The 12,259-nt window shown below is 41.4% G+C and overlaps 1 protein-coding gene across 3 annotated transcripts in view; it reads right to left on the minus strand.

The window, feature by feature from the left end:
• Positions 1 to 7,176: 7,176 nt before the first annotated feature.
• MAPRE1 (microtubule associated protein RP/EB family member 1) overlaps positions 7,177 to 12,259 on the minus strand; it is a 145,545-nt gene continuing 140,462 nt past the window's right edge. For 2 of the 3 annotated variants that reach the window (XM_033914492.1, XM_033914493.1), the window contains exon 8: positions 7,177 to 8,208. In XM_033914492.1, the coding sequence (XP_033770383.1) occupies positions 8,152 to 8,208 (57 nt within the window). In that variant the 3' untranslated portion in view covers positions 7,177 to 8,151. The remainder of the gene's footprint in view (positions 8,209 to 12,259) is intronic. The other variant, XM_033914494.1, reaches the window with a different exon arrangement.

A 12,259-nucleotide genomic window follows, 5' to 3' on the forward strand; every position in this document is an offset into this window, starting at 1 on the left:
GAAATTGTGTCCCACATCATACATTATTCAAAAACCATAGATGAAGCGGATAGTAAAGATCAAAAAGAATTGTTACAGCTTCAGAAAAAGGCTCTGGTTATGCACAGGACAGAAAATACAAGAAGGACAAAAAGAGAAGTCTGCTGATGTACTCATACAAATGAAACAGAGCAAATTGAGAGGACATGATCGAAACATTCAAGGTACTGAAGGGAATATACTTAGTAGATAAGGACAGGTTGTTCACCATCTTCAAGGTAGGGAGAACGAGAGGGCACTCTCTAAAACTGAAAGGGGATAGATTCTGTACGAATCAGAGAATGGTAGAAAATTGTAAAGCTCTTCCGGAGTCTGTCGTAGGGGAAAACACCCTCCAGGGATTCAAGACAAAGTTAGACAAGTTCCTGCTGAACCAGAATGTACGTAGGTAGGGCTAGTCTCAGTTAGGGCGCTGGTCTTTGACAAAGGGCCATTAGGGTGCTGGTCTTTGACCACGGGCTGCCACGTGAGCGGACTGCTGGGCACGATGGACCACTGGTCTGACCCAACAGCGGCAATTCTTATGTTCTTATAAAAAAGGCAGTGCAGCTTGCCCAAAAAGAAGCAGTTCAGCTTGCACTAATTCAATGGGCACAGAATAATGCTCCTTGGCCTCAGAATACCGGAAGCTCTGGACCTAATTATAGAGGAATGAGCAATGCTGACATGTCGTAAATATGGTCATTATGCAACTGAATGTTGGTCTAAAGATATTAGTAGGGGCAGTAGAGGGGAGGACGTGGCCACGGTATGCCCCCTCCTGCCAACAACAGTCAGAATACCCACTATTGGGATTATTCCCCCGATTTCCCATATCCACAGAATCCCCCCCCCCCAGCCATGGCAAGGCCCAACAGGGGAATTCACCTCAAACAATCCATTTAATGAACAATGACTAGGACAATATGTGCAGATCATCTCTGCCACTGCGCAGACAGAGCCCATTAAACATGTACTGATTGGAGATCAAAAAGATATTCCTTTCATTGTTGACACAGGTGCCACTATGACTTCGATTAACTTTGTCCTACCTCACTATACAGTCTCTACATGCACAATTTCCACTGCAGAACCACATCATCCCAGATGTTCTTTTGATAATTGATGGACAGCTGGTACTCTCAGACATTCTGTATGTTGCAACTTGCGCAGTGAACCTTTTAGGACGAGATGGGCTTTCTAAAATAAAGGCGGTGATCTCCTTTGCTGGTTTTAGCCGATCAATGCCTAAATTTGACCCTCAACATCAATATGATCGTGTCACAAGTGTGACCAGACTCAAATTAATTTTAAAGGATCCAGAGACAGGCCCAACCATTCCACAATATCCCCTTAAACCAGAGGCCTTGGAAGGCATCAAGGCGTTAATAGATGACCTTCTTGAGCATGACATAATTGAACCAACTGAATCACCCTGGAATACACCTCTTTTCCCTGTTCTGAAAGCAGATGGGAAAACTTGGCGCGTGATCCATGACCTAAGGGGCCTAAATCGTCTCTTAGAGTAAGAATTCCTCGTGTTACCAAACCCAGCCACCCTGATTTACATTCCTGATTTTCTGTCATTGATTTATAAAATACTTTTTATTCCATTGTCCTACACCCAGACTCACGCCCACTCACAGCATTTACGGTAGGGACAGATCACTTTATGTGGAAATGGCTCCCACTAGGACTCCATGAGAGCCCGGGAATCTTTTCACGAGTAATATCCCACGATTTACAGGGATTCAGGGATACTATGCCATTCAATTCACATGCTTCACTTTTTGTGTACGTATATATTTTACTCTCAGCACATACAGGGACTTACCGATGACCTCACCCACTTCCTCATCAGCAAAGGATATGCTATTAATTTTAGCAAAGTCCAATATTGTCAGCAGGAAATCACTTTCCTGGGCCACACTATCAGAGTGGATGGTAAATTCCTATGTCCAACTTTGCTGATAGAGGTAGAACAAATGACCACTCCACAGACAGTACAAGAGTTACGAGCCTTACTAGGGATCCTAAATTACTGCAGGGATTACATCCCTTGCCTGAGCACAAGAATTTTACCCTTGAGACTTCATTTAAAAGGGAACCCTGAAGGGAAACATAAAATTCAACTGTCTGACACTGATTCCAACATTATCACATCTCTGAAAGCTGACTTGGGAAAAGCCCCACAATTCATGCTGCCACTGCAATCTCTCCCTGTAGATTTGTATGTCATAAACCACCCAGAGGGGTGGGCTGCAATAGCCTGTCAACAAGATAACACCGTTTGCTATGTATCAGGATCTTTCACACCTGTTGAACAATGTTTCAACAGCTGTGAACAGGGGGTAGTGGCCGCAGTGACTGCAGTACTAAAAATTTATAAATTTTTACCTTATGCTTGTATTATCTTACACTCCACATACACTATACAAAAGATACTATCCATGCCAACTGTTGCCTTTACCACAAGAAGGCCATCTACTTATATTGCCATCCTTATGACAGGCAATATTGAAATCAAACCAGTTACACACACAGACACCATTTCTGCAAAAGTTGAGCCATTCCTTGCTTTCTTAGGCCCAGCTGCTGTGGCCTTAAATGAATGTCCACAAGAGACCCCCTACCAAACAGAATTTAAAACCCTACAGAGACGGTTTCCATGTCTTTGTGGATGGCTCACAAACAAAAACTGGAACTGCATTTGCATAGTTTATTTATAACACCAAAGAACAAGTTTGGGAAAGTGGATGGAGTTTTTTGTTTTGCTTGCTCTTGAAAGTGGATGGAGTACCATGCCAGCTTCCCTTACTGCCAAGCTGCTGAACTTGCAGCCCTTTTGCAAACCCTTGAAACATATGCGGATCAGAAACTTACCATTTACTCTGACTCCATTTATGCCATCAAAAGCATCAAAGAGAACTGTGATAAATGGCAAATAAGAGGGTTTATTGCTAGTGCAGGAAAACCACTTCAACATGTTACCTTATTGGAGCGTCCAATGACAGCCCTACAACAGAGATCAATTCCAGTAGCAATTGTTAAAATAAAAGCTCATATCACAGACACTTCCTTCAACCAACAAGCACATCAACATGTAGACCTCCTAGAAAGGAGGCCACTACATATCAGCATTCTGTTTCATTGTATGTCAGCACTAGAGCATACCCTGAGAAACTTGAAGTTTCCTTTGCAGAAGGTGTTACACCAGATGAATTACAACAATGGCAAAGTTTAGGATGTAAACAGTTAAAAGGGATATGGAAAACAACAGACATTAGAATTTACATATCCACTTCATCTCTGTGGTTATATGCACAGGATTACCACTCCAAAACACATGCCCCTTTTTCTCATCTCAGTGCTAGACTTAAATCGATTTTATGGCACCCTAAGTTAGATACCATTTTGAAAGAAATTGTCCAGAAATGCCCTGTCTGTATCAAGACAAATCCTACTCCATTAGGTATCATTCCTATTCCAGACCCTGCAGGAAGTGGTATATTGATTATACAGACATGATTGTTGAGAATCAAGGGAAAATATATTTGTCGGTGTGTGTATGTCCTTTTTCACAATGGATAGAGGCATATCCTTGTACATCAGAAACAGGTAAAGAGGCTGCTCAAAAAATTTGCACTGAAATTGTAAGCAGATATGGTGTTCCAGAGGCCATAGTCTCTGACAATGGAAGTCATTTTAGAAATGAGCTTCTACAAGAACTAGGCAAATCATTGGGTATCGAACATAAATTTGTTACTATTTACCATCCACAGGAGATAGTTATGCTGAGAAAGCGAATGATTTGCTTAAGGTGGCCTTAAAAAAAACAACAACTTATGCCTTTGGAATCAAAAAATTGGCTCAAGTACTTGCCAGCAGCCCTGTATGCTGTTCGAAATAGAACACTACAGTTTAAAGATCTCATTACCAGTCCATTCCAGCTATGTACTGGAAGACTTCCTTATTTTTCACCCTTTCAACAACCAGGCCAGAGAGCTTTGCTTCAAGTTATATCAGAATTTGTTTTTTCTTTACAGACAGAGCTGCAGCTGCTAGAAGAAAAAAGGAAACCTTCTGCCAGGGCTCCAACGCTGTGGGTGTACAAATAACACACAGGACAGTAAGTGTATAAGTGCGCCTTCCAGAAAAACAACTGGATACAACTGGCCTTCCACGGACCTTATACCATTGAAGAATCTTACCCTTTTGCAGTTAAACTACAAGGACATAGTACTCTTGTGCACCATAAAGACATTAAACCAGCTCCCACAGAGATACATAACATGTAACTGCAGGTTCTATGAGTTGATGGACTGAATATCATTACTCTCAGTATATTTTGTTCTTTTTATTTTTAGTTGGAATTATAGTAGTAACTCCTGGTAAGGTACATTGGCCTAGATTCACTAAGCAAACCGATCGGTTTGCGAGCCCTTTGCGACCAAATTTCCCTCCAACCCCATTCACTAAAGCCTGTAGCGATCCTCCCATGCAAATTAGTAAAACCCCATGCAAAATAGCCAAGCGATTGATTCACTAACAATTGCTTGGTTATTTTGAATCGGGTTTTACTATTAGCAGACCCGATTGCTGCAGACCTGTCCGTAACTGAGTTACCATTAGGTCTGCAGGTTTTTTTGACAGGTCTGTCTGTCTTTTTATTCATTTTTTTCCATGGCCATAAAAAAAAATTAATAAGACAGGCAGGCCTATCAAGAAATGTACCCCCCACACACAAACGTGCTCCTCCCTGAAGAAAACACGCCCCCCCCCCCGACCAGCACGGCCCTCCCCGTGACAGGCACAGCACGGCCCACCCACCCCCGGCACCAAAAAGTTGGGAGCTGTAGGGGTGCCCAGTCTTTCCTGCTCCTTGCGACAAGGCTCCCGAAGGCTTCCTCCATCTTTGGAAGCAGGAGTAAAGTCCTCCCACTCCTGCTCCTCCGTCTGGCTGCCGCCCAATAGCGGCCTTAGGCCCCGCCCTGGCGCATCATCTGATTACTACACACTCTTTACCAGAATTGGAATCTGAGGCTGATACCTGTACAGATACTCATCTGTAATTGATGATTTGTTACCAATTCACTTATTCATCTTTATTGCATTGTTATAATCGATTAATGAATTTTTACGTATATCCATATATTTGATTTTGGAGATTTTTGATTGAATAAATGCAACCTCCTATTTACTCCATATCATTGCTTTATAATTGGTTATTGTATTTTTACCTCTATATACAATTTTCTTCTGATTTTATATGATTCATTCGGATTACATGAGTCATACTGAAGCTGGTACATCATTAGATTGGGGGTGGTAATGACAGTTGTCTTCTTAATAGTACTAAGCTTGATTACTGATTAGTAACCCCTTTTCCACCTCTTCAAAGAACTTCATCTCTACTCTGATCCTGCTTGGTGAAGCCTCTATAGGCTTCAAGAGGTGAATGAGGAGACTAAGGAAGAAGGCCTTCATGGAGAATGAAGGTGAAAACCCTCATGGAACCCCAAAAGAAACATTTACTGTGCTGTTGAATTGAACTTACCCAAGCTTTATGAACAATGCAAAAATCATCTCTCTCCCTGTCAGTATAAAAAAGTATTTTATGAGAAGTTCATATTTGCCCTAGAAACTGGCTAACATCTGCTGACTGTGACAGCATTGGTTATCTGCTGACTGCATTGGATATTCTGGGACTTTCTAAGAAATGCTTGGGTCACCAAACCACATAACTCCAGGTCATGGTGACTTACCAGAAGTCATATCAACTGCAGGTAAAAAGCGCTGAAAGATCTACAATCAAGCCTTGGAGGGAGGAGGCCCACTCTCAGGAATTATTGGCCTTAGTATTAAGAATGTATTGTCAGGGAAAATAGAGAAGTCATATTTGGCACCAGGTGACCTCATGCTTCAATATGACTCAATGACCAATATGTATACCATCCAATCAACAGAAATGACAAATGTAACAAGCCAATAGAAAGTGAGTATGTAATTTGTAACCGGGTAGTACTCTTGACTCTAGGCTACTGTACTAGAGTATAAAAGCAGCAGACCGGCTGCCTTAAACTTCAGAACGGATCTCTATCACTTGCCGGCAACTCTGTATGTAATCCATTGGCCTAATTTGCTGTTACTGTATTACATGTAAGCTGACTTTTGTTTATTACTAATAAATCTATATTTTATACAGCAATTAGGTTGTCGGTGTGAGGTCATAATTCCTCTGGAGAGGCTTTGCAGCGGCCTATTTCACCCCTCCCATAGTCAAGCCTCCTTTTCAGATATGCGCACTAAAACCTGCGCACACATCTTTATAGAATATGCTCAAGTTAAAAGTATACTGAAAACTAATCAATCTCCCTGCGCACAAGACTTGAAGCGGCCTAAGGGTAAAAAAAGTCAAAAGTTGTTAAAATTTAATCAAACATGAGAAAAATATTGGAAAAAATATAAAATAAAGAATTATGATGGAGAGGAAAAAAGTACCGAGAAGGCACAAAAATATCACAAGTCTGACATGCAAAAGAGCTGGAAAAATACAGCTTCTCAGCTTCATGGAAATTAAAGACTGATGGTCCTGCATCTTGAACATCACTATCTCCACAGCGGTTTTTTTGTTTTGCTGGATGGGAAGGCACCTGCATGCACACAGTGAAGGGCACTGCTTCAAAGATTTAAAGTGACAGTACACTTAGAAGTGTCTGCATAGGGCTTTGTGGATGATACAACCCATATGTGAGAATATAATGCCTGTTTGTCCTCAGAGAAAGGGCACTTCCTGTCCCCCCAGCTAAAAAATATCTTTGCTTACAAATCAAATCTCCATGTTATAAGCTCAACAGAAACTTTAGTATATAAGACACTAGCACAGGTAAAAATGGCCACAATATATTTGCAAGGATCCAAATGTTTTGTCAAAAAATCATTTATTGTATCTGAACAAATGATCCCAGATACAATGCTCAAGGGAGACTAGCTAGACCATTTAAGTGATTCCTATCCTGCATTATCTAAAAGTGTAAGTGGGATTCAGACTTACTACAGATTTATACAAGTCAGATATGTCCCTCACTACCTTAGTTCAACAAAAATTCCACTACATAAAGACTTCAAATACAGAATTTTATTTAGAAACTGTTTCAAAGTAGAAAAAAAAAAAAAAAACAACCCCTGTTGAGAATCTCCATAAGGAACATGTTTCTTTGCAAAATGAAATTTCAGGGCAACAGACTTAAAGGCCACATAAGAATCAGAAATAGCACCACTATAGAGTAAACAACGGCTCATCACTTGCATTTTTGGCATTGCATTGTCTTTAATCAAGTTGGATTCTGGATCTCTGGATTCCACAAATTCATGCACTACACAATAGGTTTGTCAGAAAGGGTTTTGCCTTTTACACAGATGTATGTGTTCTGGGAGAAAACAATCTCTCTGAGCAGGAGTAAGATAAAACAGAAAGAAGGTGTAAGCAAGGATAGTGCAAGAGGAAAAAATTTCTATACAAATGTTAACTGGAACAGATACAAAGCTTATCCATGAGACTGCCAGAACTGTGTCCTAGGTTGAGAGGAAAGCCAATGATACTTAATTTCATTGTTACCATATAGCATTCTGGTGATGGAAGATAATTTACACACTGAACATGTTTAAAACAGCTTGTGAAAGGGTTGAAATTCATTGTTTTAATGACAGAGGCCCTAAATGCTTCATAAAAGACTCTTGGTCAACAATCATGAGTACATGAATTTCACACACTGGGAAGCATATTTTAAATTCTCCTAAGGCAATTTGTTCAATTATTTTGCATTGTTTTGACCTATTAGTAGAATCGGAGTTCATTCAGTAACTGTAGTCTCTGCTTCTTACATAATATTACATTTCTAACTCAGCACATTGAATATCAAATTAACTTTCAGACCAGCAACTGCACAATCTCCAAAACTGCCCTTGCTTTTGATCTTCTCCAAAATATACTGATCAGACCACTGGAAAGGAGTGAAATTTCAGCAAAGTGCACTTTTCAAGGAGAGAGGTATTTTGCTTCTGTCAAGAAACAATCTGAATAGAGGGAATCTTTTACAGTTAAGCACATGATTTTACTCTGTCCCATTGATTTTAATATTCTTCCTGCTCTTCTAGTGGCGCTCCTTCATCAGGAATCACAAAGCCCTCCTAAAGAGAAACATAGTTATAAAAAAATTTGGCTTTAAACTGAGAAATGTGCAATAAAACACTAAAAACATACATTAATGGCTCCTGTTTTAACCATTTAACATCCCATCATCATCCAGGAAAAGGTCAAATTGAGCTCTCAATGTACATCTATACCCAATTCTACAGCAGTGAAAGGAAACATTCCAGAGAAACTGGCTTCAAATACTTGCATTCACCTTCATTCCTCTAAGGTTTAATTTAATTTTTACTTTTGGTTGTTATTGTCATAACCATTTTTATTGCCAAACATTTCATAATTTACTCACATTAAAATTAGTTTGCAGAACAACAAAAATACTTGTATAAAAGGTAAAAGGGTAGTGAATATTCAAAGATGAAATTAAGGGAAACAACAGTTTTTCTGTCTTCAAATAAGTGCCAAACATTGACATTACATTCAAATACTTTAAACCCTGTTAAGTTTTAAAAATGTGTAACACCCTTGTTAATTTAAACATCAAAAATACCTGGCTGAAGGACCTACCCGCAGGCAGAAGCATGCAGTTAACAAGTGGTCTAGGTCAGGGGTCGGCAACCTGTGGCTCATGAGCCATATGCGGCCCTTCTGCCATGTGGCTGCAGTTTCTCCAGGCCCTGACCTTTTAATCTCCCTCCCAACCCCACAATTCCCCCTTCAGGCCTATTGAGGTCCTGCTGGTCCAGCAGGAGGTCTTTGTGGCAGGAGCATGGCCCTCTTGCTCCTGCCTCCTCATGGCAGCCACAACCTCTCACAGCAGGAAATGCTGCAAGCAGCCACGAAAGATCACAGCAACCATTTTAGAAGGCAGCCACAAAGAGGCAGGAGTGAGGCGGCTGCGCTCCTGTCACAAAGACCCCGCTGGACCACCAGGTACCTCGGTAGGCCTGGAGGGGAGATCAAGGGGTTGGGAGGGAGATTAAAGGGTTGGGGCCTGAAGAGGGGAGCGAGCCTTGGCCATGGGTTGGAGGGAGGAGGACGGGCAGGGGAGAGAGGGAGGGAAGAGAGGTGCAGAGACCTGTGAGGGATTGGAGGGAAGAAGAGGGGAGAGAAGCTAGACTTTGGGGACGGAAGAGAGTGAGAGACCTAGAATATCTCAAACTCCCTTTTCTACCCATTGTGGCTCTTTGCAAATCTTGAGACAAATTTTTAGGATAAATTGGCTCTTTGCTTTAAAAAGGTTGCCAATCCCTGGTTTAGGTGCTTGTTACTGGCCAAATTATGCAGAAGGGTTTTAACACTACAGTTAACTGGTATAGTAGACATCACACAGAATATTAAAATGTATGGAAAGGAGGCAATTAGTCAATCTGCAGAAATGCAAAGCCATATGCTAATGTCTGCCAGACGAGCACAATGTGAGAAATCTACAGCCAGGTCTGAGGTGGCAAAGAAAAGGAGAACCCCCCTCCCCCAAATTAGTTTTCTGCATTAACCCAATAGCACACCTCCCCACCCCCAACATAAAAAATCCGTGTTGATCATCTTCCATGCCCCAAGCTGTACCTTGAAAAGGCAGAAGCGATGTTCATTCACTCACAAGAATTGCGGGAGCCAGTCAAGAAGCTGCTCAGTGGCGAGCAGGAGTGCCAAAACGCGCTCCTACTCATTGTCGCTCAGCAGCAAAAGAAACTCGATATCGCAGCAGCCACCACTGACCGGATTAGCAATGGGGCAGGAGCGCGGACAGCTCGCTCCTGCCTGTTGTACCTCTGGACCACCAGGGATCAGCAGTGGAGATAGGAGGACAAGACAGGGCAGGGAGGGGGGAGAGGGTACAGAGCCTGGGAGGGAGGGGGGCTGGGTGCAGAGTCTGAGAGGGGAGGGAGGAGGCTGGGTAAAGAACCTGACAGAGGTTGGGAGGGAAGGGGGCTGGGTGCAGAGCTTGACAGGGCAGGGCACTTGAATATTAAGCCGCTCGACATATTTGTGTCAACCATTTTTCCTCCTTTTGGGGGGGAAATGGGGGTCTTGACTTATATTCGGATCGACTTATATTCGAGTATATAAGTTATGTCTTTAGCTTTTTCCTGAAGTCAAGGTATGTGGTAGGTTGTCTTAGTTGTACTGGGAGTTTGTTCCAGATGTGGGGAGCCTGGTATTCAAACATTTTTTCCACCGTATTTTTTTAGGTGATGGGAGAGGTAGTTTGATGTGTTGTGTTATGCATGAATTGAAGAAGGAATGTGGGACTTTGATATCAGATGTTAATCCCTCTGAGTTTTCTCCTTAGATCACTTTGTGAACCATGCAGGCTATCTTGAAAAGAAATCTCTTGTTCATCGGTAGCCAATGCAGTTGTTCCAACAACAGACTTGCCTTTTCATATCGATTATTTTTTAGGATTATTCTTGCGGCTGTGTTGTGCAGTAGTTGTAGTCTCTCTCTCACTCTTTTTCTGTAATGCCCCCATATAGTGAGAGTTGCAGTAGTCCAGGTAGGATAGATTGTGCTACTGTCCTAAAGTTGGTCTCTGTTAGGACTAGTCTTATTGCCCTCAGCTGTCTCATCTTAAAGAAGAATTTTTTCACTAGAGAGGTGATATGAATGTTGTAGGTTAGGTCTGAGTCAAGTGTGACTCCCAACACTTTGGAGGAATTTTCTATTTTTAGCCTCTCACATATGGATAGATCTAGTTCTGTGCTCAGTAATGAATTGTAATCTCCGAACCATAATATTTTTGTTTTACATTTGTTTAGCTTGAGGAAGTTATTCATTGTCCATGTACATAGGTCTTCAATAGTGGTTTTCAGGTACTCTAGGGTGTTAGAAAAGGCTATAGAGAGAATTAAGATATCATATGCATAGGAGAAGACATAAGCTTAACCTAGTAGAGCATACAACATAATATATGTATTTCATTGCATAGCCTCATAAGAGAAACAGACAAAGCAAACAATGCATATCAGCATATTTGTAAGAAATCTAGGAATTACATTACATTACATTACGGATTTCTATTCCGCCTATACCTTGCAGTTCAAGGCGGATTACAAAAGATTTGACTGGACATTTCCAGAGATGATCACATTACAGAGGATTTTACTGGACATTTTCCAGTGAGGATACAAATTTTTTTTTTTTTTTTTTTTTTCTTGGGGATCTTATGGGTTGGATAGAAAACTGACAGTGCCTAGCAGTGTGATATTAGCAAATGGAACACAGTTAGAGTAGGCAAGATTACAATCTTTTTATGGTCTGTTTATATGAAGGGTGATTAGGTGTGATACTTGGGGGAGGATTGTCTGGTGGTAGATGAGTTCAGTCGAGGTAGGTGAATTTTCTGGAGGTAGGTGAACTTAGCTGGAGGTAGGTGAAGTGGTTTAAGGTTTTTGGATGAATTTTTTAAAAAGCAGGGTTTTGATTTCTTTACGGAATGTTTTGAAGTCGTCCGATGTTGTCAGCAGGTTGGAGATGGAATGGTTGAGTTTTGCTGCTTGTGTTGCCAGAAGGTTGTCAAACATTTTCTTGCGTTGTGTGCCTTTGAGTGGAGGGAAGGCAAAAGGATTTGGGGTTCTTCTTTGTCTTGTGGTGGAGATCTGGTTTAAGCGATTGTTTAGGTAGGATGGGGAAGAGCCTTGTATTGCTTTGAATAATAGGCAGAGGAATTTGAATTGAATTCGTGCTTGTATGGGTAGCCAGTGGGAGTCTAAGAAGGCGGTTGTTATGTGATCATATTTTCTAAGTGAGTAGATCAGTCTGAGGGCGGTGTTTTGTATGGTCTGGAGTTGCTTTATCATAATGGCTGGACAAGGAAGATATAGGGAGTTGCAATAGTCCAGCAGACCTAAGACTAGGGATTGTACGACTAGTCTGAATTGTGTTTGGTTGAAGAATTTTCTGATTTTGCGTAGGTTTCTCATGGTTAGGAAAGCTTTCTGGGTCGTCTTGTTGATTTGGGACTGCATTGTGCAACATCTGTCTATGGTGACTCCTAGTAGTTTTAGTTCGGGTTGTATTGGGTATTTGGTATTTCTGATTATCAGTTCTGTGATGGTAGGAGATTTGGCTTTTTCGAGCAGGAGGAATTTT

This window comes from Geotrypetes seraphini, chromosome 11 (genome assembly GCF_902459505.1).
Source record: "Geotrypetes seraphini chromosome 11, aGeoSer1.1, whole genome shotgun sequence".
NCBI lineage: Eukaryota > Metazoa > Chordata > Amphibia > Gymnophiona > Dermophiidae > Geotrypetes > Geotrypetes seraphini.